Genomic DNA, 27,166 nt, shown 5'->3' with positions numbered 1-27,166 from the left:
CTCTTCATTTTGGTTTTTCTCGGCATTCTTCAAAAAAAAGTGAGACAAAATTTTTATTGTTTGTAAAAGTGTTCCCGACTTTATTCCGTCGGTCGGAGTAATTTGGGTGGAATGAGTCAGCACAGCATTTATGCTGAAATAAAATGCGCAAAATTATTTCTAGCCTATCCAGTAGCAGCTTTACACTCTTGTATCCTGTATCCTACGTCTACCGAGCAAGCTAGAAATAGTTTTTCACATTCTGTTTAAGCATTAATGCAGCGCTGACCTGTTCCTTCCAACTCTCCCTCAATTTTAACGGAGATTTCTTTAAAGAGTAAATCAGTCTTTATTATATTTTCGCCGTAGATGACATTTTTTGAAGAATCAATGTTATTATCATGACGGAAATACCTACCGTAATAAATTTTACACTTGGATAGTTGAATTGGGCAAAAATTGGAGATCCGTATCCGTGGATCTTGACACTAATGATCCGGATCCATATCCGTGGATCTACTTTTTTAACGATCCGGCAAGTCATTAATGCCAAGTTCTTCAGATTTTGATTATGCTAAAAATTTTCTTTAATTTATATCTGTTCGGCAAATGAAACCTTTCAGTTTTGTTTTTTTTTCCAGCAATCTCATACATTGTTCCTATGATTTTTACTCCAGTTTTCAAGAAATTCGTCATTTTCGTTGGGAATGCTATTATAGCATGTTAATGCCATCTACATCAGAAAGCATGAATCACTTTCGTTGTAAACACTAACCTGCCCATTTGTTTGACTACCCTCAAACATGGGAAACCTAAGCAAATGAACTCACAAATAATCACCTGGTTAGAAAGTATAAGTTGTAAGGAATTTATACCTAGTGTAAAGTTTTAATGTTTATAACATTTTCAAATTGTGTCGAACCTGATGTGTGTCAATGCATCACCCGTAGGCTGAAATAGATAAAATGCTGCTGATTAAAGTAATGTTGGAGTAGGACTGAAAACATATTTCTTGCATAATATTTAAAAAATAAAATCAAAGTATGTTTAAATGGTAGGATACATTTTGGCACAATCGCCAAATTTTAGGTAATTATCATCTTAAACTGGCAAGACCACAAAGCATTGATTGTCCTGAATCCATATCTTTATTATGAGCATACTAATCAACTTGCACTAATGAAGTGTAGTTAATATGTGGTGAAAGACAGCCACAAGTTTGGACCGCAGAGCAATCGGAATATCAGGATAAGCAAATGGTAATGAGCCTGGGGTTCCTCAGTGTATTAAATTTACAGGGCATAAAACTGGCCAGTTAAAGTCTATTTTAAAAAGTGGTCAGTATTAGTCAGTATTTACAAAATTTAATCAGTAAAAGTTTTTTTTTTTTTGCAAAATTACCAAATAATTAATTTTAAGGTAATATTTACTGTCAGTTTTGTTTCTATTTTCTGATAAACTTAAGAAATGCCAAAAAAAAAAAAAAAAAAAAAAACAATAAATTGCTAATATAGCAGCCCAATTTCACCTACCTGGTAGTCTGTTTTCCTTGGTAAAAAGCTTTGTTATTTTTTATTGGATTGGGATGATCTAGTTTTATAGAAAACCTAGCTCCCCCCCCCCCCCCCTTGATATTGGCTATATCCTTTGAAACATTTTCCTGTTTTTGCCCAAAGTGCAAGGTTAGATGAAAATTTTTATGAGCAATAAGGTATACATGACAGCTACATTTGTGTACAATATCGATGTAAGTAAAAATTTGTTAGGTTTAAATTCTTATTTTAATTTGTTGCTTTTAACTGTCTTCATAAGTTCTTGAAGTATAAGTGAACTTAAACCCTGTACCGAAAATTTAAACATAATCATAAAATACAGCTCACAGTAAAAATATTATATGTAAAGCACAAGGAAGGGTTCATTTATTGAAAAAAACATCATGCAGGGATGCCCACCTGGGGGCATGATGCAAATTGTGCCATTGAAATTTTTTTTTTTTTTGGGGGGGGGGCTGTTTTGAGGAGTATTTTTCTCTTTTTGGGTGGGGGTGAGGGGGGGTCCTTGATCTTAGGGTGGTTCCCCTGCATCATGTGTTGAATTTATTTAGAAAGACAAATAGGGTATCCCATAATTTTGACTTTTTAGCATAGGCAAGTGGTGCACCAAAAAAGTAGGGGTCAGAAGTGAGGGGTGTTGGTTTTAGGGGGTTGTACTCCTGAAGCTGATTTTTTTTTTTTTTTTTTTTTTGTAAAATTAGGCTATATTTTTAGATAGTAGTGTATCTTTACTAATTAAAATACCTCTAAAAGTATGGAATGTGGCCTCAAAAAATCAGGACCGTAATCAAAATCAAATCGTAAACTTCCTCTTTCCATTTCAAAGTTGCATTCCCATGAATTATCATAAGAAAAGTCCATTTATTTCTACTTTTTAATCTTTATTTCTGTGAAAAAAAACAATCCACTCAGTAAAAAGTCGCTTTTCAATCAATTGCTAATTTTTAACTCTGAAAAGTTGGATGGGGGGTGGCAATTGTTAGTATGAATTTGATTCTGTTACCCTCCCCAAAGCAGAATACTACTAAATTTGCGACGTACGTCGCAGAACAGATGCCTGAGCTGCAGAACAATTCTGCTCAAATATGAGAGAAAAACTCAGACAAATTTTCTGCAGAAATTCTACAGATTTCGGTGAAATTTCTGTAGTAAATAACTGCAGTTTTTCTGCAAATATCTTCCAACTCAAGATAAAATTTTGCACAAATTCTGTAGATTTCTTTAAATTAGAAGAAAATCTAAAAATCTAGGAAATTACAACAATTCGGCGGAAAACTCGAAAAAAATGTTGAATTCTATAAGTCATCTGCAAGAACTTAAGATTTACTTTGAGCTTAGAGAAATCTGCAGAATTTGTGCAAAGTTCTATCTTGAGCTGGAAAATATTTGTAGAAAATCTGCAGCTTCTGCAGAAATTTCATATTTTAAATCTGAAATGATTCTGATTTTTCTAGCATTTTTGGTTCTCTCTTTCTTTTCTCAATCGACCTTCATCCGCTGCAATTGCCTCCATAAACGTATGTTTTGGATACATGCCAACGTCCATCGACGAAAATTGCGTGTCTTGTTTGAGAATTCAATCCTTTTGCATCCTGAAAATATTTCAGTTATTTAGAATGTTTTGAAGTGTTTTATTATTTGCTACCCTAATTCGACTCGTTTTACTTATTATTTCAGTAATTTATTTATTTATTAACATTATTTTAATTTATCTTTTATGCCATGTAAAATTAACCAAAAGAATGTGGTTTGACACCTGTGCTCAGATTTTTAGAAAATTTTGTATCTTTGCTCTTTTTATGCATTTTAGAAAGCATGTAAAATATTTTTCTTTCTTTCTTCAATCTGTTTAGGTTCTACAGAAATGCATAGCAGCGGTGAAGGTATAAAAACTGAAAAAAAAAAAAAAAAAAAAACTGTATGAAAGGATTTTGATTTAGGGCTCCCAATTTGTGGAAAAGATCACGTTGATTTACTTGTGTATGCAATGCTTGAAGTACTTGCAGAACAATTGTGGTCAAATGATTTTACATTGCAGAACATCGTCAAGTATTCTGCTTTGGGGGTTACCCTTAATTACTTCAAACTGGTTTTTCATCAAAAGTATCAAGTTTTGCATTATGCAAGTTATCGCATTTGTTGAGGGACTTAATTATGGTTTCATGCTTGGTCTATCACTATTTTAAGGTCAAAAATGGGACTTTTAGACCTTTGCATTTTGGCAAACATCTATTTGAATTACATTTATGGCAGTTAATTTTACGCTTTGATGTTAAAGTGCATAAGATGATAGTCTTACATGCTGAGTTACGTGGCTGTAACTTAATAATCAAAATAATGGCAACAGGTTAAAGTTCACGGTCAAATGTAAAATTTTTACTCATTTCCAAGGGGGATAACTCACGTAGGGGACGGAAACACAAAATGAAATACGACAAACACTAATCACTGGAACCATGCTAAAAAAAATATGTAACTGTTGCTGGGTGTTTGTGCACCCTTTATAGATTACAGCCCTTCAAAAATCAGAAAATTGAGAAAAATGACATTTTTAGACCCCTGTAAACCAAAAGGGGATATAATTAAAATTAAAATTTCTTGGCCAATTGAATATTCCATTCAAGTACTATACATGTTATATATATTGTTTTGTGTATTTGGTTTGTAAAAGAGATACAGGTCTTTGAATTTAAGCACTTTGAATTTGAGCAATTTTGCTAGTTAATTTACTCACTAAAACAGAAATAAAAAGTGCGAAAACTTTAATGCACTTTCTTAAATGGCCTATATAATATATTACACTGGAAAACGATATTTTAAGTATAAAAATAATTATTTTAATTTGATAACTTAGAAATATTTGGACATGAATGAGTAGTTCATACGTGATTGACAGCTTAAGTAGTTCATTTATAGACTATCTACACACACAAATTTTTAATACATACAAACATACGCTCTGTACATTTACTTATGTAACTTGCCTAAACACGTGCAAAAGCATTATCTACATAGTTGAAAGGGGAAAAAAAGTGCGTTTTTCATTTCTTGTTTCAGTATAGTTTTAAGAAAATGAACTCACACAGTAGTACTATAGTGCTGGTGGTGACACAGCATGTGGCGTACTGAAATACTTTACTCAAATACACAACAAAAATAGAACTTTCTTAATTTATGTAATCGCGAAACTGATGTCAACTTGAAAGCTGAATGGCATTTCTATGCAATATCACACGGTAATGGACATTGTAACAGAATCAGAAGAACCGTAAAAAGAATTGATACTACTAAGACTAGCTTGCAAAGAACTACTAGAAGTCACATTTTAATTCCTACAGTAATGCATACCTTCTGCATTTTTGCTACTAAACATTGCATGTATCCTTGTGAGCATTCAGTATATTAAACTAGCTGAAAAAATGCTGCAAGAAAGGTTTGAATCTGCAAATAAAATCCCAATACAACATTTAATCACTGCTTTATGCCACCGTATTTACATATTATCTCTGTAAAATTATTGTCCCCTAGCAATAGGTATGAAGAATAGTGTGTTACTAAAAAGATTATCAAAAGAAAATGCCCATTATTGTCAAAAAAGTTATTACATAGCTTGTGTTGATCACTAAATTTAGAACCGCTGTCATTGTCTTGCTCCTAGTACATTTTCAAAGTATCAAATTATGAATGTGCCTTGGTAAAGCATTCCAAAACGCCATATACTTGAGTCACCATTACAACTATAAGACTACTAGGTGAGTTCATTTTTTCAAAACTACACTCAAACAAGAAATAAAAAACGCACTTTTAAAAGTTTAAATTTTGTATATATAATGTTTTTGCATATGTTTAAGGCAATTTAGATATGTTAATGTTTATTGAAAATTTGTGTGTGTAGATAAATTAACTACTTAAGCTGTCAATCAAGTATGAACTACTCATTCATGCCCAAATATTTCTAAGTTATCAAATTAAAATAATTATTTTTATACTTAAAATATTGTTTTCCAGTATAATATATTATATAGGCCATTTAAGAAAGTGCAATAAAGCTTTCACACTTTTTATTTCTGTTTTAGTGCGTAAATTAACTAGCAAAATTGCTCAATTTCAAAGATCTGTATCTTTTTTACAAACCAAATACACAAAACAATATATATAACATGTATAGTACTTGAATGGAATATTCAATTGGCCAACAAATTTTAATTTTAATTCCATCCCCTTTTGGTTTACAGGGGTCTAAAAATGTCATTTTTCACAATTTTCTGATCTTTGAAGGGCTTTGATTTATAAAGGGTAAACAAACACACAATTACAGCTGTATTTTCTCATTAGTGTGACTCCAGTGATTAGTTTTTGCCATATTTCACTTTGTGTTTTTATCCCCTAAGCGAGTTATGACCCTTTGAAATGTGTAAAAATTTTACATTTGACCGTGAACTTTAACCTGTTGCCATTATTTTGATTATTAAGTTACAGCCACGTAACTCAGCATGTAAGACTATCATCTTATACACTTTAACATCAAAGCGTAAAATTAACTGCCATAAATGTAATTCAAATAGATTTTGGCCAAAATGCAAAGGTAAAAGTCCCATTTTTGACTGCGAAAATGACTTTTGATGACCCCTAAAAAACCAAGGGTTAAGGTTAGAGAAAAAATAAAAGTGATTTTAAACATCATTCATATGCATCTTTTTGGGATATGAGATTCAAAGAAATTAAAAAAGGTCGAGCGCACTCATCCATTGAATCTGTATGGAATGACCCTTAATTAAAATATAATCATTAGCTTTAGAATTTCATAAATCTGAAAATAAATTTAATTATACATTGATGCAGTTAATTTTAGATCATAATTTACTTAAAAGTAATAAAATTTAACAATGTGAATAAGCTATTGGCCATTATTAGACTATTATGTACAATAGTCAGGGGTCTGGCCAGAGGATATTTGGATCCGTTAACGGACCCTTCACAAAAATCCGATCAACCAAAACGGACCTTGTCACAAAATCCCGATCAAACAAAACGGACCTTTCACAAAATCCCGATCAAACAAAACGAACCCTTCACAAAATTCTGATAAACAAGATTGGATCTATCACAAATTGTTTATTGAAAGAGCAAATGAAATGTGAAAGCAAAACAACGCATATTTCTGTGCATATTTCTGTGTATAAACCGATAGTTTTTGGAACCTTTTTTTAAGTCAAATTAGAGGGATCAGCTTTTACAAAATCGGCTAATTTTGGGGAAAAAAAAAAAAATCGGCACTCTTGTGATGCTCCTGCAAGCAATAAATAATTGCTACTGTCAAATAAATATAATGGTTGTTTGTTTTGTCACAGCTAATTAGCAGCGGTGTTGTTGTAAACTGTTCTGAAAAGGCATTGGTAAGCACTTTTCTCCCTGCTCATGATTTAATAAACAATAATAATATATATCTGCGAAATGAACTTAGAACTGCAAATGGGTAGTAAGGATGGGGGAAAAATATGATCGTTTCAGATAGGGTTACCAACTTCAAAATTATCACCACTTAGCGTCTGGCGTTGAACCTTTATAATGACTTGACTCGAAAATATTCTCATCATTTTACCAGCTTGTCAATATTTGCATTTTTATGGTGCGGTGCGATGTTTAATTGTTATTTTGGGAGAAAATTATATGGGTTTTGATTTTTCGATGCTAACAAGGATGATTAACTTTAAATAAACTCTTTTAATTACCGTTTTTTTTTCTTTAGATGTCTACATTTTGAAAAATGCAATTTTTTAACATCCGATATGAGAATCATATTTTGTTCTTTTTTCAAGCTAACTTCGCTTTATTAGGATGCAAATAAATGAAAAGTCTCTTTATTCTGTTAGAACTCTCATTTCAAGTTTTTAAAGCAAAATTCCATTTTCTGTTATGAGTCAAAAATTAAAATGCTGAATAGATGGTTTATTTTATTTATTTATATATTTTTTTTTCTTGGCGTCAACTGTGTCCACAGATATTAATGAAATGTTTATCATAGGACTCTAAAATGCAATTTTAAAATAATTTTATCAAAAATATTTTTTTTACAAGCCGTTTTTATACTTTTGATGCCTTAACTTTGAGAAAGGCGATCTCTTTGCATCCGCTATGGGAATCCGATTTTTCGAAATTTTGATGATTATTACGCTTTGTTAAGAGGTAAACAATTAAAATATCCTTTTATTTTTGTTAAAATCACGGAATTTATAAGTTTTAAACGAAATTCTGTGCATTTTAAGAGTGTCTTGGGTCAAAAAGTTAAAAGCTGAACTCCCTATTCTGAATTTTAAATTATTATTTTTTTTTTTTTTTTGTTAATTACTTTAAATGCTGTACAGAAATATTTCTAGTATAATTTAACATAATGTAGAAGGGTAGATAAATATTGATACTTGAGAGGGCGATGCCCCCCCCCCCCCCCCCCGGGGCCAAATACCGGAAAAACACTCAACTTTAAGTTTAATTGATGCAGTTCGTGCCATCTCTAAATTCTAAAATTTCGTTTTAACAATTTTTTTTTTGCAAAGTTATTTGATTTTTCAAAATTAATTCATTTTTCATAAAATTATTTGATTTTTCACAAAAAAACGGACCTTGTGAAAAATCCTGGACAGACCCCTGATAGTAGAAAATAAACTTAATGGGAAAGTCAAATGAAATGCTTAGAGACATACATACAAAACAAAAATTTATAGACTAAAAATATTTTATAACTTTTATATTTTTCAAGTTTTTATTGATGTCACTCCATGGTAAAATATTTATATACTCAGCATATTTTATGGATATGTTAATGTCATACAAATTAAAGAAAAATTACTACTTTAGTAGGGTTGTGGGTACTCAGAACAGTGTAGTGGAAGAGGCTATAATTGGCAAGAGGGTAGATAGCTTTAAATGGGCTATTATCTTCATTAGGGACTAATAAATTGATTAGGATCAGCCTAGTCAGAGCCTGTTGCTGATCATCACATTTTGTCTTTGTATTGCAAGAACAGATTTCACTTCATGCCAATATTTCTTTCATTAATACTTTTCTTTTAAAAAAATGCTTTAAATGCGCTTTTTAAATATTATGTTTTGATTTTATAAATGTTAATAATTGCTTATAATTAATTTTAATACTCATTTGATTTATTAACACTCTTACATAAACTTCAACTGACCTTACTTTTTTTATTTTCACTTTAAACTATTTTACAAGCAATTGTTTATGTACATATTTATGTATGCTATTTTTATATTAAAATATTACTTGAATAGGAAAAATCTATATAATTATTTATTATTTTCAAACTTCAAATTTTTAACTCAAAACTTCCAGTTTACTAATGAAGTGAACAAAATTTACAATACAGTAGAAGACCGTTATAACGCCGACCTGTATAACCCAATTCTCTATAAACCGCACTACTTTTCAGAAGTAAACAATAGGTTTTGAAGTTTAAAAAATCCCTCTGTTTTGCTTTGCAAAAATAAAAATTGTTAGGCAAATTAAATTTTGAAAGTTTTTTATCTTTTCATCTTATTTCAAAGCTTTTAAATTGAAAATTAATACTCATAGTAAACAGAAAATACCAGATGGCTCTTGAAAATGCAGCTGTTATGCAAACCATGAAGCTAGCAGAAGTGCAGGATTTTAATTGTGAAACATATTTGTGAATGACTAATTTTAATATTAGTGCTTTAATACTCATTGCAGATAAAACTCATTCTGAAGTGCTAATATATAAATATTTTCTGAATATTAGTTTCAAAATTTGTGAAATGATCTATATAACGCAAAAGCTCTGGTCCCAAGGTGTGCGTTATAATGGTATTCTACTGTATGACATTTTGTCCGGAATGGTTTTTTCCGGGGTGGACAAAATAGGACAACCCTGTCTGCTTTAGCCCTGGCTTAAGAGTGGTAATGTACTGCTTAAAATCTAGTAGTTACATGAGATACCTAAGTTAAATGAGAAATATATGGAGAAAAAACTCAAAAATTTAAACTGAATTTTTTAAAATACAATCAGGTCTTAATAAGTTCCATTTATATTTTATTATAAGTTTTTACTACTCTTTATGTTTAGAACTTATTTTTAACTCACGCTGTTGCCAATTTTTAACTGTCCACTTTTCTGTCAATATTCAATGTTGATATGCATAACTGTTGCATTTCTTTTTAAGCAACTTTTTTCTTTTCGCAGACAGTTCTGATTCTAGTTCTGAGGATGAAAAAACTAGCAAGGTGTTGCCAGCAAAGAAATCTCCTGTTGCAACAAAAGTAGTTCCCCAAAATCAAAAGAATGCGAAACCTACTGCACCTGGATTGAAAGGAAAATCCGATTCCGACTCTAGTTCAGAATCCGAAGATGAGGCAACCTTAAAAAATGTTTCACAAAAACCAACCAATCTTAAATTAACTAATCCTGTATTGTCTAAAAAGCCATCAGCATCGAGTGATTCAGACTCTGATTCAGATGAAAGTTCAACAAAAAAGCAGGAAAATTCCAAACAGCAAGTTTTAAAAGGGCCTAAAGCTCAAGTTCAAAATTCTGCACCTAAAAAAGCACAAGCTGAAGAGTCTTCATCTGATTCTAGTTCTGAATCCGAAGATGATAAGAGAAGCAAAAATAAGGTTGTAACTTCAAAACAGTTGCCAACCAAACCTGTACAGGCAGGAAAAGCTTTGCCACCAAAAAGTCCAGTGGTGCAGAAGCAAAAGGGTAAAAAATCTGAATCCTCTTCTTCTGATTCAGATTCTGAAGATGATAAGTTGCAAAATAAGAAAAAGCCGGCGCTTGTCGCTCAGACAAAAAAAGCGAATCTGTCTTTGCCCACACTTGTTAAAAAAGCAGCAGAATCATCTAGTTCTGATTCCGATTCAGACGAAGCAAAAAGTAAAACAGTTGTTACTAAGCAAAAGGTTACACCAAATATTAAGTCCCCTAATGCTAAAAGTGTTCTCTCAAAAGAAGAGTCCAGCTCAGATTCCGATTCTGATGATACTACTGCGAAACAAAAAGCTAGCATCCTAACTAAAAAAGATGATCCTAAAATTACTGCCGTTAAAAGTGCTTCGCTTTCGAAAAAAGAGTCGTCAAGTTCTGAATCTAGTTCCGACTCTGATACAGCAACAAAAAGCATATCCAGCCTCCAAGCTGTGAAAAAAGATCCAAAAAATGCTAGTAAATCTCCAAGTGCAGGTTTACAGCTTTCAAAGAAGAAATCTAGTTCTGATTCTAGTTCAGAGTCTGATGATGATATTGCAACAAAAAACAGCAGTATGCCTGTTAAAAAAGCAGATTCTAAAACTGTCATTAAACCTCCAGTTTTAAAAAGTAATCAACTTGCAAAGAAAGGAAAATCTAGCTCTGATTCTAGTTCTAGTTCTGATGACGATACTACCACAGCAGCAAAAAAAGTAGATTCAAAAGGTGTTACTAAATCACCAGCTGCAAAAAATGCTCAGCTTACAAAGAAAGCAGAATCCAGCTCTGATTCCAGCTCTGATTCAGAAGATGAGAAAGGCAAAGGGAAGGCTACTGCTGCTTTAAAACAGGCTCCATTGAAAACTACCCAGCAGTTAAAAAATAAAGTAACATCTACCAATAAAGCTGCAAAAGAAGATTCAAGTGACTCGGATTCAGAAGATGATTCTGCTACTCTTAAAGGAAACAGCAAACAGACAACTGTGCCTGCAAAACAAATTAATAAACCTCAACTTAAAAAAAAGGAATCGTCTAGCTCTGATTCCTCTTCCGATTCTGACAATGCAAAATCAAGACAAAAGCCGGTGAAAAAGCCAGCGGTAGGAAAAACTGGTGGCAAAGCTGCATTATTACCCTCACAGTCAAAAGAATCAAGTTCAAGCTCAGATTCAGATGAAAAACCTGCTGCAACTAACCATTGGGCTAAACCAGTATCTAAATTTGTTGCAGAAAAAGATTCATCAGAATCTTCTGATTCCGAGTCTGAAAATGAAAAAGGTATGATGGTTTCTTTAGCTAAGTCGAACAAACCCCAAGCGAATTCATTACCAAATGTTCCGAAAAATTCCAACGCAATTGCTCTTAGTAAAAATGCTAAGGCTTCATCTGATAGTTCCGATACAGACTCGGATGATTCATCAGCTCCTCAAAAAAAGCCTACTGGGCCGACTACTGCTTCGAAAATTCAACCTATGACAAAGCCAACTCCCCCACAGAAAAGAACTCATAGTGTTTCAAGTAGTGACTCTTCGGACTCAGATAATGACAAAACAAGTGTGCCAGCTAATCTGAGTGTGAAAGCTACTGGGAAAACTTCAAAATCAAATGACAGTTCTAAAGGGAAGAATCCAACAAAAAAGAAAAAAGGCTCCTCAGATTCATCAGATTCAGATGACAGCAGTAGTAATAAGTTAAATGTTAAAGCTCAGGTGACAAACAAACCAAAACCCAGTGGTTCTAGTGCTCTAAATGGCAATGTAAGTTTAAAGTCTTTAAATTCTGCTGCAGATTCAAGCAGTGAAGATTCTTCAGATTCTGACAAACCCAAATTATCTCAATCTAAAGGAATAAGTAAAGCACAATTAATAGACAAATATGTATCCTTAAAAAGTAAAGATAGTTCATCTAGTAGTTCTGATTCAGAAGATGAAAAATCAAAAAATAATTCAAAGTTATCTCCAGTTACGCCCAAACTGTTATCAATGACTCAAGAAAAATCGAATAACACTAGCACGCCAGTTGAATCCTTGAAGCGGCCTGCGGATGAAAGTCTCGTAGCTTCAGATTCCACGAAGAAAAGACGTAGAGTAAGTGTTTATGTTACTTATTCCGAACATTGTCTAGTTTTCTTTATAGAAACACATAACTTGCATGCTATGCTTGAACTTACAGCTCAGTAAATTTTTAGCATCATTTTTTAAAGTAAAATACTTTTAATTATAGAGCAGACATTGTGGAGGCTAGTTAAGAGGGCCCAAGCCATGCATTTGCCACTGCGCCAAAAGCAATAAAGTCATAAATTTGGCAAACTAACACTGATTTCACTCAAAAAAGGGACTTCTCCAAAATTTCCACAAAAAGAACAAAAAAATCCTATCCTCAAAATAATTTCATACATAATAAATTGTTCTAAAATTCCGCTGGAGAAAATTAACCTCAATAAACAAGCATCTTATTTATCTTAAATGTATGCTGCATCTTTAAAATTAAATGCAAGTGTTTGCGGTTTATACTATTAAATTACATTTTGTTCTCTGCTTTGTTAAAATTAGTTTTTGGCTAAGACTTAAAATTTTGCAAATGTTTGTTAAATTTGGCTAATTTACTCTAACGATTTGATATAACTAAAATCTGGATTAATATATCTATGCAGTTTGCTAATGAAATTAGGATAATTTTCTTAAATATTTCATAAATGTTATAACCTGTGATGTGAAAAAAATGGTTTTGTTTTAAATAAAATTAAAAGTTCATGCTTTTTTCATATTCAAAAAGAACGATTTTTTTTGCTTTGTTCTTTATTTCATTTCTGAAGAGGGTACTGAAAAAATAACATAGTTCTAAAGCACTAAAATAGTTATGCATAGTGTTAACTTGCAAGGGATTTAGATGGCTTAGTTGTTTGGGTTGTAAATGTAACATTTTATATTTGAAACAACATATTCTAAAACTACAAAATCACCTTTTAGAGGAATTTTTAAGACAAACACCTTTATTTAAATCAAGCTGATTTAAATCAATGAACCCTGGAACCAAGTTACAGAAAATCTATATATATATATATACATATATATAATAATAATAAAAGTGAAAAATATTGAAAAGACCACACCAAGAGCCCATAGATGCGCAATGCAGCAAAACTAAAAAGCCAAGTAAATATAAAATTAAGCAAACAGAATTACAAATATTAAACAAATTATAAATAACAAATGATGATAAAAAGGAAAAATGTAAACAGCTACTAAGTAGGAATAGATAAAGAGTGAATCCAGATTTACATATATATATATATATATTTATGCAATAAATTTTTATTATACAGTAGAACTTTGATTCAACGATTTCCTCTGTTTAAGGACACATTTCACTGGTCTGGATTTAACTGCATTAACAGGGCTCGTACACTCCTTCAAAACTCCTCCTATACTCCTTCATTTAAGAATTTATTCTTTTTCAGATCTAGACTCCATAATCGTCTTCTATGACAGTAATTTAAAATACTTCAATCAACAACTTGACTTCGTCACAAGGGCAAAGGTATAAGAGTGATTTTAATGTAATAATTTGATATATTTCACCATAAAGATATGATTTACAAATTGGTTATAGAAGTCATAAAAGTTGAATGTGAAAACATTATTAGATGATAAAGACATTTCATAAGTGTTGTAAATCATGCTTAAATAGTGCTTGGCTAGTTTTTTCAACCTTTATGATTATTGCTTTTTCCTCCGCCACACTCTCAGCAGCAAAAGTTTGTCTAATTAATATTTAAATATTTAAAAATACATAAGTAGATGTGCTATTTTAAGTGATTGCATTAAAACAAGCAATTGTTTAGTAAATTGCAAGTTTTGACATTGTAAAAAGGGTCATCCACCAGTGATGTCATGCCTTAAAGAGGAGGACAGCCTCATGAAAGTGTGACAAGGGGAAGAGAGAGGGTGCCAAAAAGTGACATCACACAATTTTTATAACAATATGTTTATGAAAAATATGACATGTGACAAGGGAAGGAGTAAGGTAAAGTGACGAAGGGGGAAGGGGGTCAAATCTGTCGAAAACGAAATGTGAAAGCATTTAAAGGTAGCTCAAAAGTATTCCTTCAAAATCTCATTTTACCTCCTTCAAAATTCCTTCATTTTCTTTCTAAAATTGAGTACGAACCTTGATTAAATGTGTATGTTTCTCGATTTAGTGGACTTTTTCCAGTCCCTTGACAATCGTTAAATTTAGGCTATACTGTATGCATATATTTATATTTTAATTTATTTATTTCAGGGTTCATCACCATTTCGAAGGATAAAAAGTGAAGATTATGACATTGATCCTAGACTTCAACAATCCAGTCAACAGAAAAAAGTATGTATAATTAAAACCAGGGTTGGCAAGTTTCTGCCGAAGCGGTTAAAACCACTGGTAGAAACCGGTTAAAACCGGCATGGCAAAAACCACTTTCTGCCACATTTGTGGCAGAAACTGGCAAAAACTCACAAAATGACAAAAAAATAATTACTGACATACAATAGAAAATGCATGGAAAAACATAATTAGTTGTAAACCCCAAAGCATACTTTAATTACAATATCTTCTCAGTTAAAGCTTAAATGTGACATTGTCTTAACTCTGCTGTTGGCTCTTAGAAAAGGTGTTTTCTATAATCTAAAACAGTTTCTCAATTTAACGTGCACAAATAAGAATTTTTAGAATAGTCTTGCTACAGAAGAGCTAGGAGGCAATGCACCAAGGAACAAGCAATGTTTGTGAAACTTTCATCTAGTGCATATTTTTCTAAACTGGCCTACCATGCAGTAACTATAAAAATGGTACAAATTTGACTGGAAAAATAAGTTTCAAGAAATAGGGTCAATTTATTTTGCAAAGCTATGACATAAGGGCAAAATATCGTACAATAATATTGGCAAGTAAAATTCGGGCACTTTCTTCTTGAAGCACTACCGATAATTTCAATCACAAGCAATTTAGATGAAGCTTACATAAGCATTCAAATTACAATCAGTAATGCCTGTTTAATTCTGTATGTCACTCCTCTTTCCTGAGCACCCGAATTATTTCTCGTCCTTTTCTAATATTAATCCAAATTTTTCGGGCATCTGCAATTGAAAAGTTCCCTTTCTGAACTAAATTAAGGGCACTAGCATAGGATTTTATTTTTTTAAATTATGAAATAAAGTTTTAATTTCTTAGTTGACCTAAACAAATATCATTTAATAATTACTTTAGTTATTAAAGACGCTTTTAAGTTTTTGCCGGTTTTTACCAGTTTCTGCCGGTTTTTACCGGTTATAACCAGTTTCCTGCCACTGGCACGGCAAAAAACTAGTTTCTGCCGGCAGAAAGCCAACCCTGATTAAAACCTTAGCATGTAAGTGCACCTTTGCACCTTAGAATATATATTTGAGTTTTTAAATTTCAGTAGTTTTACTGATTTGAAAAAGGTTGCGTATTATACGTATATCAAAGATATTTTGTAGCAGGGTTGCACTTACAGGGGTTCACTTTAGGGTGTGGGAATTGCACAATACCCCACAATTTTTTCTAAACTTAAAAAAAAAATTATATTGTGGGCTGATCTCTATTAGCGGACATATACAGGGGATCGGCCAGAGGAAGTTTGTGTTCGTTAACGGTCTTTCACAAAATTCTGATAAACCATAACGGATCTGTCATAAATTGTTTATTGAAAGAGCTAATCTGAAATCAAATTAATACATATTTCTGTGTATAAACCGATAATATTAGAAACCTTTTTTAACACGCTTTTATTAGCTTCACCTGTATGTATGTATGTATGTATCTTGTAACGGAATCTTGCAGCTCAAATTTCGCCCATTTCCTGCGATCGGATTCTTTTGAAATTTGGCGCGCGACCTCAGATCCGATGACAATGCAATATTCTATAATCAAATTAATAATTAACTCTTTTAATTGTTAGTTTCCTCCAATTTTAATCAATATTTTGGCATAAGTCCAAAAACCTTTAATTTTTTCTGCATCAGACAAAATTTGTTCCAATGTTCCAAGGTAATTAGAACATGAAATATAATTGTTTTTAAACTAATTTCATGCCAAAATTTAGGTGAGCCTTCAATTGGAAATTAATTGCTGATTAGACTATTGTTGAACAAAACTTTTATTCAAATGCATCTCAAATCTTCAAAGTAATATAAATATGATTTCCGCAAACATACATCGATGACTCACAGTAGCTTCCCATCAGGGTGCCCTTGTCTTAACTTTAAGATATTACCTTGCACTCATTTTATAAATAATTTCGTCGCCTGATAATTCTCCAACATAAGACTAAGAAACAGAAAAATAAAATAATAGTTTAAAAAAACTAAAAAAACACGCTTTCGTAGCAAAATGAACTAAAAAGTGAAAAATAATCTTTGTATGATAGTAGTTTGACCAATCCCTTAATTTTAATGTAATACAAAAAAGCGTGGGGGGGGGGGGGGCTTCTTATCAGTTGTCTTGAATTTTCTTCCATTTGTTGTCCAAGCAAAAATGTAAATAGACAGCACCCCACGCTTTTTTGTATTACATTAAAATTAAGTGATTTGTCAACTACTATCATCCAAAGATTATTTTTCACTTTTTAGTTCATTTTGCTACAAAAGCGTGTTTTTTTTAGTTTTTTAATCTATTATTTTATTTTAAAGTTAAATTAGAGATCAGCTTATACAGGATCTGCTGTTCTTGCAAAAAAAAAAAAAAAAAAAAAAGGAAAAAATCGGCTCTCTTGTGATGCTCCTGCAAGTGATAAATAACTAATACTGCCGAATAAATATAATGCTTGTTGTATGTTTCTTTAAACAAAATAAACAATTGAAAGTCAGTTTTTGTTTTGAACAATTTTCCTTGCTTGTTTTATCATAGCTGTTTTGTATCGGTGTGTAATTACAAACTTCTGTGAAAATGCAGCGTAAGCACTTTTCTCTCTCCCCCCCCCCCCCCATGATTTAAAACAGCAATGATAAAAAATAATAATAGTATATGTCAGCGAAATGAACTTAAACACCAAACGGACAGGGGGGGGAAATGATTGTTTCAGATCAGATCTGGTTACCAGCTTTAAAATTATTGCCATTCAGCAGCGTCTGGCATTAAACATTCAAAGTAACTTGTTTAAAAAGTACCCGCATCATTTTACCAGCTTGGCAATGTTTGCTTTTTTTATGGTGCGGTTGTTTGGGTGTTTGAACGTTAATTTGGGAGAAAATGATATGGGTTTGAATTTTCGATGCTAACAAGGATGATTAATTTTCATAAACTTTTTTATTTACCATTTTTATACTTTGAAGACTTCATTTTGAATCTTCAAACTTCATTTCTGTTTGCCTCCAATATGAGAATCATATTATTCTTTTTTCAAGCCAACTTCACTTTATTAGAATGCAAAATAAATTAAAAGTCTCTTTTATAGAACCAATGGTTCTAATTTATTTTTACTTTAACTGTGTCGATAAATATTAATGATAAGCCTCTAAAATGCAATTCTAAAGTTAAGCCTTTTAACAAGCCATTTTTATGCTTCTGATGCCTTCCACGCTAAGGATTGCAATCTTTTTGCTATGGAAATTGGATTTTTCGAATTTCCGATGTTTATTATGCTTAACAGGGTTCCCACGGGCCGTCAAAAGTCCCTACAAAGGCCCTATTTTTAGGTATTGTTTGTGGGGGCCCCTCTAAAAGCCATATTTTGTAGTCAAAAGCCCTAAAAATAAATCAAAGGCCCTATTTTTTAGGATTTGTGTCATTCTGTGTCAAATCGACAAAAAAAAATTTTCTAGACTCGACTTCTCGGATTTTCAGAAACCATACTCTGTATTGTCTTTCATTGATGTATATTTTTTTCATAATCTATCATTCATAAGTAATGTGTAATTAATTTTTAAAATTCGTTAAACAGCACATCTTTTAAAACTTGCCAGCACTGTTTTAAAGTGTTTCATTCAAGTTCTATGGGAGCAACAGAGTTGCATAATAACTTATTTTAGGTACTTACATGCACTTTAATTTCATGTACAGTAAACTCCCTATTATTCGCGGAATAGGGTGGAATGGTAACTGCGGATAGCCGAATTCATGGATAATCTGCAAAGTAAGTAGCGGACAATATTAATCTATGCAATAAGTTTAAATAAATCAATAATATTTGCATCCTAACTAAAATGATAACATTATATAAAAAAATGTATGTAAAAGTTAAAAAAAGGATCGCTCATTATAGCAAATGGATTTCATACATATGCAAGCATGTGGTGCACCTAGTGATGTGGATCGGGTAAATACCCAGCGGGTAGGTAAATATTTTTTGGGTATTTACCCGGGTATTTACCCAAGGCCTGGGTAAATACCCAAAAACTGGGTATTTTACAAAAATTGCAAAAAAGTGAATGGGATTTTTTTTAAAATCTAAATGTGAAATAATTGGTAAAACTGATAGATACATATATGTATTACACAGTTTATAATATTTTTTTATTGAAAGACTTGATGAAATCATGAAAGAAACATATGGTGAACCAAAGAATCTTTCTTTTCAATGTCATAATTGGAGAAGTATAAGCAATTCATTATGAACTTCAGGATTTCAAAATCACAATCTAGGTTAGTCATATCCAAAATGAAAAAAAGGAAGCATGAGGGATGTTTGGAAGAATAAACTGAGAAGTTATTAAGACTATCGTGTTATTTATTTTATTGATATTTAAGTGATAACATGGAAAATATAGAAACAATTTTCACATTAATAAGCAAAAAAAAAAGCAAAATATTCTTTTCTGTTGCCTTGCTCATTTGCATTTGCTCCCCTGTAGGGTGGGAAGGTAAATATTTTTTTGGGTATTTTTCCGAAGGCAGGGTAAATCCCCTAATAATTGCGCATTTTGCAAAAAAATTTTAGGTGGTATTAAAAGGTGACTTTTTTCTTTTTTAAACATAAATCCTAAAATAAAGGATTAAAAATTTTAAATGTTTATGTATATTATGTGTGTGTGTGTATATATATATATATATATATATATGTGCGTGATACAGAATACACCTGAACAATTGAACTAAGTTTGGAGGAAATTTCTGCATAAGATATAGGTAAATAAATAGTAATAATAAATTGAGCGACATTTCGTTACATTTTGATGTCATACAGGGACATATTACTGCGTTATAAAAAACTAGGACCTTAAAAAAATGATGTTTGCTTTTTTTGTAACCAGTTAATCTTTTTACTTTTTGTAGAATGACTTTTTATATCTGAAATTTGGCTATCGACATTGATCAGGCATATCCAACACATTTAATGTGAATATCATATTAGATTGCTAAGCTGTTTCACACAATAATTCTTTAAATATGTGATCAAAATACAATTTTTGGACAAAAATTTATTGTTTTGTATATTGTTGATTGTATACAGAAAAATATTTCAGTTGAATATAAATTTTTGAAATAAATACCCGGGTATTTACCCATTTTGGGTATTTACCCGGGTATATACCCTGGGTATTTACCCCTAAAAATAAATACCCGGGTATTTTACATCACTAGGTGCACCAAAAATGCATAGGGGGGAAAAAGTAAAACTTTTTGAACAAGATTGGTGCGGTCACTCGATTACTCGCGTCAGTCCTAGAGATCTAAAAATCAATAAATGTAGTGTAGATCTAAAAATCAGGTTTCAAGTAGTTGGGTTTCATGGACAATGAAAGGTTTGATGCCGTTGGAAGGAAGGGGAAGAAAAAAAATAGGGATGTCTGATAGAGGTGCAAATTAGCGGTCGCCACTCGCCAAACAGCAACCAAAATTTTCAGTGCCGATCGCCACTGGGTGACCAAAAAAAAAACTTCTCCCAAGTTTTCGCTATCACTTGCATTGTGCTTCGAAAGAAGTTTTTGATGCTCCTCTAGGGCGTGACATCACTTATTGACGTGCAAGAAAAGTTGAAATGTTGCCCCTCTCCTTGTTGATTCGCTGACGCATTGGGTTTGATGCGGAAAACCAGTTGCAGCTGGCTAGACACTGCTTTCGGGGGGGGGGGAGAGAAAAACCCCTACAGTCCAGCAAAAACAATCCTCAAACCCAAACAAAGTCAAATGATTGATGAATTATTTAGATGATATTATGATTGATTTTATTTAGGGAGCCATGCTGAATTTGAAATCATATTTTGCGCGAAAAATTGCATTTCGTGATAGAAATTTCATTTTTTTTTTTGCATTTTGTAAATGTTTTAATATTTTCGATAATCGAAAGTTATGTTGATACAGGCTACCTTAGATTAGCTTATTTTATGTTTAATTTTAATGAATGGATTCATTTCTGTGTGGACCAAAGCTTTCTTTGTAATCGTACATCGTATGGAACTGCACCTCGTGGTAACAATTAAGAATTTTATTCATTAGCGCATCATTTCATAAATGATTGATTCAAAAGAAGAATCTTCTCTATGTAGTTGAAATTATGATATTTTACTGTTAGTTTTTCTATAGAAAAAAGTCGATATATCTAAAAAAAATAAGCTTCATGTACGTCTCTTTTGACACTGAACTTGTTAAATAAGTTCTGTGCTACATGATATGCAAATATTTTGTTTAAATAATCTAAAATCTTCAAGCAATAAATAAAGAAAAAAAAATTCCCATATACAATTTTAAAAATCCCACTTGAAATTTTGATGTTAGTGGCAGGTCTCGCCTTACTTTTTTCCCCCATGTGTGAACCCTGTTTCAGAGAAAAATTAAATTGTCGCATGTTAACTCTTTAATGTGAAATATTTCTGTATAATATGTTGGAAACTGCAAAAAAAACGCCCCCCCCCCCACCCGATTTCTTTGCCTTTCAAAAAAAAAAAAATGTATTTTTGTGTTTTGCAAGGGATTATTGTGTTAATAATTATATAGTTAAAATAGTAGTTCAGCTCATTACATTTTGCTTTAATTTGAATTTTTAGAATCATCTCAGGTCATGATTGCAATTTAGCAAAATGATAAGTTTGATAAATCTTGTCAGTCATGAAAACTGATGGATTTCAAAACTCTATTAATCTAGGAGATATCCTGCTTGTAGTTTCAAAAAATAGGAGTAATTTTTTTCAATAAAGATCGGTTTACACGTCAAATTTATGTATGTACAGATAGAGTACAACACATACTTGTCTGGAAAGTAAGCTGTGCACTAGTTACATTCTTTTTAAAAATCTTAATTAGTAACAATTTTTTTAATTCATGCCTTAATACATTTTCTTTAGACTTCCCAGTTTATAATGGTTGGATAAGTTGAGTAAAGGAGTTCAATTTTGAAAAAGGAATTATTTTTTTCTCCATTTTATTCTATTTTGAATTATTATTTAATTGTGCACCCAGGGCTCGAAAATTATACTGTCGGACATACCCGGGGCATGTAAAAATTCCAATTGGGCTTACATGCCCGACTGGGCATGTAGTTACTATAATTTTTCAATTGAGTATTGTTAATTTTAATGGCGACTTATTATGTACTATTTATTTCAACTTCTATTTCTGTTTTATATTGAAATAATTCTTGTTTTAGACATAAAGCTTTTAAAATTTTTGTCTGATTAAAGCTATACCACAAATTCTGAAGCTATACCACAATATTTTTGTTATTACACAATAAAAAAAAATGAGCATGTAAAATTGTTATTCGGGCACAGGGGCTGCAAATAGGGGGGTCAAGAGGGGGCAATCGCACCCCCAAATTTTTTGCGCAGAATGTTAGAAAATGGGCGAATTCAATTTATGAAAGTTGGAATTCAATGTTCAGTAAAAAAAAATCTCGCTGGTTCTCAGAAACTATTTGATGAAACTCGACACATTCCCAGACTATTAAAAGTGTTTTTCGTTATTTGGATGATGGCTTAGAAATTCATGAAGTATTTTCTGGCCTTTTCAGAACATAGAAAACTGATAGAGAACCATGGTTAATTTTAACTAAAGAAGACATTTTCTCATATAAGCTAAATATTTCATACTTGTGTGCCCAGTGTAACGATGGTATGTCCGATATGAGGGGCTCGTGCAAAGTGGTGTGGTTGCATGATTTTCACAAGAAAATTCCTTGATATTTTACATTCACTTTTACTCTCATTTTTTAAGTGTATATTTATTTAATGAGGGTTCATCGCTTTCTTCTGCTAGAAACACGTTTCAGCTGCTCAATGCATTACATGTTTTTTTAGAAGCTTCTTAAAAATGCATGTGATTATTGAATTAAAAAAATCCGTATCGACAAATAGGCTCTATAATTATGCAATCTCGATAAAATGGTCTTCAAGAGTTAAAACCATAGAAACATTACTCTAACTTCAAAGCAGTGATTTAACGACTGGAAGAATTATTGCAAAACGGTTCTTTCAATGGTGAAAAAGCTCATGCCTTTTTAGCATGTTTGACTTCGTTTGAATTTTTACTCAATTTGTTTGTACTGAGGAAAGTTTTTGAAAAATGCTTTTCTGTATCAAAACATCCTCAATCTGCTACCCTTAATTTTCGGACTATTCAAGCCACAGTTCAATCTACAACTGATCTGTGCACCATACTACCATAGTTCAATCTACAATTGAAACTGAAAATAGATTTTGCATATTGTAGATGTATATTTCAATCAAGCGTGAAACTTTTCAAAAAAATTCTTCTTCCAAGTCAAGTAAAAAAAAAGTGACAAAAATCCACATGATGATGTGAAGTTCAAAATTGATTTTTAAAATTTTGTATGGAGTAATAAGTTTATTTTCGAATGAAATTAACACAAGATTTGATGATAATTATTTTTCTGTATGGTTAGTATATTATCTATTGGATTTTTGAAACGAAAAATACAATGTTTCAATTATGAGTAAAATTTTTAGCACGAGGCAAGAAACATTACAAGCAATATACCAACAGACCTGTTATCATGTCCAGAGACTGCAGTTTCATCCTTGTTATGGGCTCATCAACCTGGAATAGTGAATAACAAAGCTGGAGGCAGATGATATCTCATTGATGCTGAGAGTGCCAACGAGACTAGATTATTCAATGATGAAAAATTAAACCCCTCACAATTTTTGAAGTTGCCTGGGTGATTTTGAAGAGCAGGATATAAAAGGTGTTTTTCATACATAACTTTGCTACTTCAATTATTTTTATTCCAATCAGCTCAGCTAGTAGAGAAAGATTTTTTTTTTTTTTTTTTGTAATGTCTCAGGAGGTTAGAGAATTATGTTCGAAGCACAGTAGGCAAAAAAGTCAAACGAAGTCATACATGCTGAAAGGCATGAGCCTTTTCACCATCTTTTATGTTTAGCTGTACTAACAAAACAGCACGACACTGAACACTGATAGATTAGTTACACGTTTCCCTGCTCTTCCAAATTCTAAAAATCATGCATTAAAACTTTTCGAAAAGGTATAAAACTTTAGTATTCGGATGTTTTGTATGACGACTTATTAGAAAGTGATTCAAAATTTTAATTGTTTCTAAACACTAATTTTTATTCATATTAAATCGATTTTATGACCGCTTTCTGTTAGCTAATGTGTGTTTGGGACCGCACTGTGGTAATACAGATTTAAGAAACTTGACCCCCCAAATGAAATGTTGCCCCTGTTCGGCCATGTATTCTTTAGACAAGTATGCCCGGTGGGGCATGTAAAATTTTTAAAGATTTTTCTAGCCCTGTTATGCACTAATTTTGTTTTCTTTTGAGAAAAGAAAATGTATATTTTCATGGTGTATATTAAGTTAAAATAAGATTTTAATTCAAAAATTATTTTACAGCATGAAATGCCTAAAATAGGATCAGCAAAAGGCAGGCAATTCAGACATGAAAAAACGAAAAAGAAGAAAGGCAATCACTCATTTGGGAAGATTGACACATCTGTAAAATCTATTACATTTGATTAAATTAATTATTTTTTCTATTTGTTTAAATCTATTACTGTACTACAGTTTGAAATTTCTTAAGTAATCATATCAGTGTAGCAAAAGTGAAAAGACTGATTTATCAGACCGGTGTACAGGGGTGTGGGTTTTCAGTCTTTGACAGATTTCCATAATTTGGAAAAGTTTGAAACAGTGAAATCAAGAAAGACAAAATTTGAGTGAGTTAAGTATAAAGAACATTTAGACAAATGTGTTTTTTTTATTTGATTTGTATGTTTGCAAAAAAGAACCACCATTCATTACATAATGATAAAAATTAAATTAAATGGAAGTGAGACAATTAGTTATATTTCTTAAGCAATCGTCATAGTTTTCTTGTGGTCAGTCTTGGAATTTTTCATGAAAAAATAGTGTTTAACTTTAGTATGAAAGCTCTGTATTCAAATCTGGGACGGAACAAGATGAATGGTGCGCAGATTTTGTTTCATAAATACAAATAAAACAATCAAGAAATGTTATTCTTGATAGCAACAGTTTACCATAAGAAATTTGTAGAACATTAACAGTTAATTGCAAAAATATTTCAATAAAATGCCAGTGACAGAAGGGGCATTTTATTGCATATATTCTTCAATTATTTTATTTAAAAATAAAAACTCGTAGTATTCTACGCAATTCTTATGCTTTGAAAATATGTTACTTTCAAAAATAAAATTTTCTATCCTGTTTTATTTGTATTGATGAAACAAAATTGTCTGATAAAACTACTCCAAATGTCTATTTCATTACATGGAATGGCCCTCCTTCTAATTACTTAAAAATGAAGAGGGTTCAGAGATTCTCCCACTTTGAAAATTTTGAGTTTCATTTATCTGACATGTAGGAGAAATTTGACTACTTCAGGAAGGAAATATTTTCTCCCCCACAATGAATTTTTTTGAAATTTGACATGGTTACCTTATGTTTGGAATTTCATGATTAAATGAGGCAGCTGCAAGTTGTTCTTTTGATCCTGAAATCGTATTAGGAAGTTTTCAAAACCAAAATTTGGGTCCTCATAAGTAGAAATTTTTATAGGGGAAATATTTTTTGAAAATCTATAACTATTTAAAAAATACTACACATAACTGGACATTGATGTAAATAAATAATGAAAGACATAATTTACTCTGAGTTAAGATATGGTAAATTATAAATAACTTAGAATGAAATCATGTAAATTAATTTCCTTATAGTTATAGCTTTCTAGGATAAATAAGTAAATAAAAGTAAAACCATGTACTATTCCATATTCTTAAGCATAGAAAGTATTCTGCAGTACCTACAAATGAATCACAAGTCTGATATGCATTACATATCTTTAAAAATCAAAAGATTAACACATATTTGTTTGAAGATTTAAAATAACATTACAGATCATAAAATAATTGCTTAATAAGAACATTAATACAAATAGGCTTTCAGAAAATCATTACTTTTTTCATTGTAAACATTATTTCTCTTGGTTTATGCATTTAGGAATGCAATTTCTTTATAAAAAAATTATTTTAATTAAAAGCCTCCAATGCTGCCCATTTTATCTAGTGGTCAGAGGAGTCTGACTGCAATGAGGTCATCCCGGCTCGGGTATGGATGTACTTTCTCTCTCTTGTCCTTCCTTTGTGTGAAAGTATTGTTGTGCTGTGAATGGTTGCTTACCCTATAAAGGGGTCCCTATGGCATTTGTGTACTGTGGAAGTCGAACTTAGGTTCACACCAAATTACGGTACAGAGTTAGAAAAGTGAAGCAGAGCGCATCCCAAATTGCCAGCCCAGCTAGCACAAGACAACCACAAAAGCCTCCAATAAAAAGACAAGTTCTGAAGTCTTTCCCAATCTTATAGTATTCCTTATTTTTGATAGTACAAATGCAAACAATAAAAATATTCTTTTAACATATTTCAATAATGAAGACTTTTTCATAAAAATATTGATTCTTCTACCATGAACTTGAAGTTTGACTAACACAAGAAACAATTATAATTTTAATTATTTTTATGCAATTTATCATTTAATTGGTTTTTTTTTTTTTTTTTTTTGCAAGTTTTAAATTTTTTAAAAAAATTAGGTACATCTTTGAAATTGTGCTACAGAGAGCTGAATCTTTTCAGTAAATGCCAAAGTATCATAATGTTATTCTGTATATATGGTGTCAAATGATTCAGCTTGTATTAAGTGTTTAATAAAATCAGTTTTTTAGTATTAGATGTCACAAAAGTAATTTTTGCTGATTTTTTGGGCGGCTGTGGCAATTTAAAAGTGGTAAATGGAATTGAAATCTCTGTTAAGACCTTAAATAAATGCAAGTTTATTTTATTTATTAACTAGCTGCATTGCTTGGCTTCACACAAACTACCTCGAAAAAAGTCTTGTCAAGCGACGCTTTCCCATCAAAATAATCATTCTCAAAGAAAGAAAATGGCAAACCAAAAATACCCGAATAAATTAAACGCAATCCTCCATAAATACAACTAAAATCCTAGAAAAAGTCATTTAATGCCATTTTCGGTTCTAAAAAATTAAAATTTGAACGGGTAGGTACTTTCTTGACATTTGAAAACCCCCCTATGTTCCTTCTTGGGTTCCCAGTTACCTTCCTGCCAAATTTGGTCGCGATCCTCCGTAAACTGGATTTGTATACTGCCCTCCTTAGCCTAATCGGCGTAGCTCAACTTTTTTTAGAATTGCATTTTTTCGTTGCTAAGGAATTTTTGAGAGGTAACCCATCTTTTTCCTAAGCCTAAAGGCCCTGTCACAATTATAAAATCACTAACACACTGACGTATCTCAAAAATATTACTTCCTTAGCTAAAAAGCAGTATCTCAATTTCCCTTGTGTAAATGTCCGTAGTTAAAGTTTTACATTAAAAAATAGTGTGCAAAATTCAATTTTATGGAATGTCGATTTTCCGAAAATTACTCTCTTGAGATACCTCATTAGGCTTAGGAAGAAGTGTA

General features: G+C 31.6%; 1 protein-coding gene across 1 annotated transcript in view; it reads left to right on the top strand.

The window, feature by feature from the left end:
* Positions 1–24,207, top strand: part of LOC129223895 (nucleolar and coiled-body phosphoprotein 1-like) — a 31,030-nt gene extending 6,823 nt beyond the window's left edge. The window contains exons 4-6 of the mRNA XM_054858270.1: positions 9,752–12,342; positions 14,540–14,620; positions 24,065–24,207. Coding sequence (XP_054714245.1) covers positions 9,752–12,342; positions 14,540–14,620; positions 24,065–24,190 — 2,798 coding nt within the window. The 3' untranslated portion in view covers positions 24,191–24,207. The remainder of the gene's footprint in view (positions 1–9,751; positions 12,343–14,539; positions 14,621–24,064) is intronic.
* Positions 24,208–27,166: the final 2,959 nt, after the last annotated feature.

Source organism: Uloborus diversus, chromosome 6 (assembly GCF_026930045.1).
Source record: "Uloborus diversus isolate 005 chromosome 6, Udiv.v.3.1, whole genome shotgun sequence".
Classification (NCBI taxonomy): domain Eukaryota; kingdom Metazoa; phylum Arthropoda; class Arachnida; order Araneae; family Uloboridae; genus Uloborus; species Uloborus diversus.
This window is presented reverse-complemented; position numbering and strand designations above follow the sequence as displayed.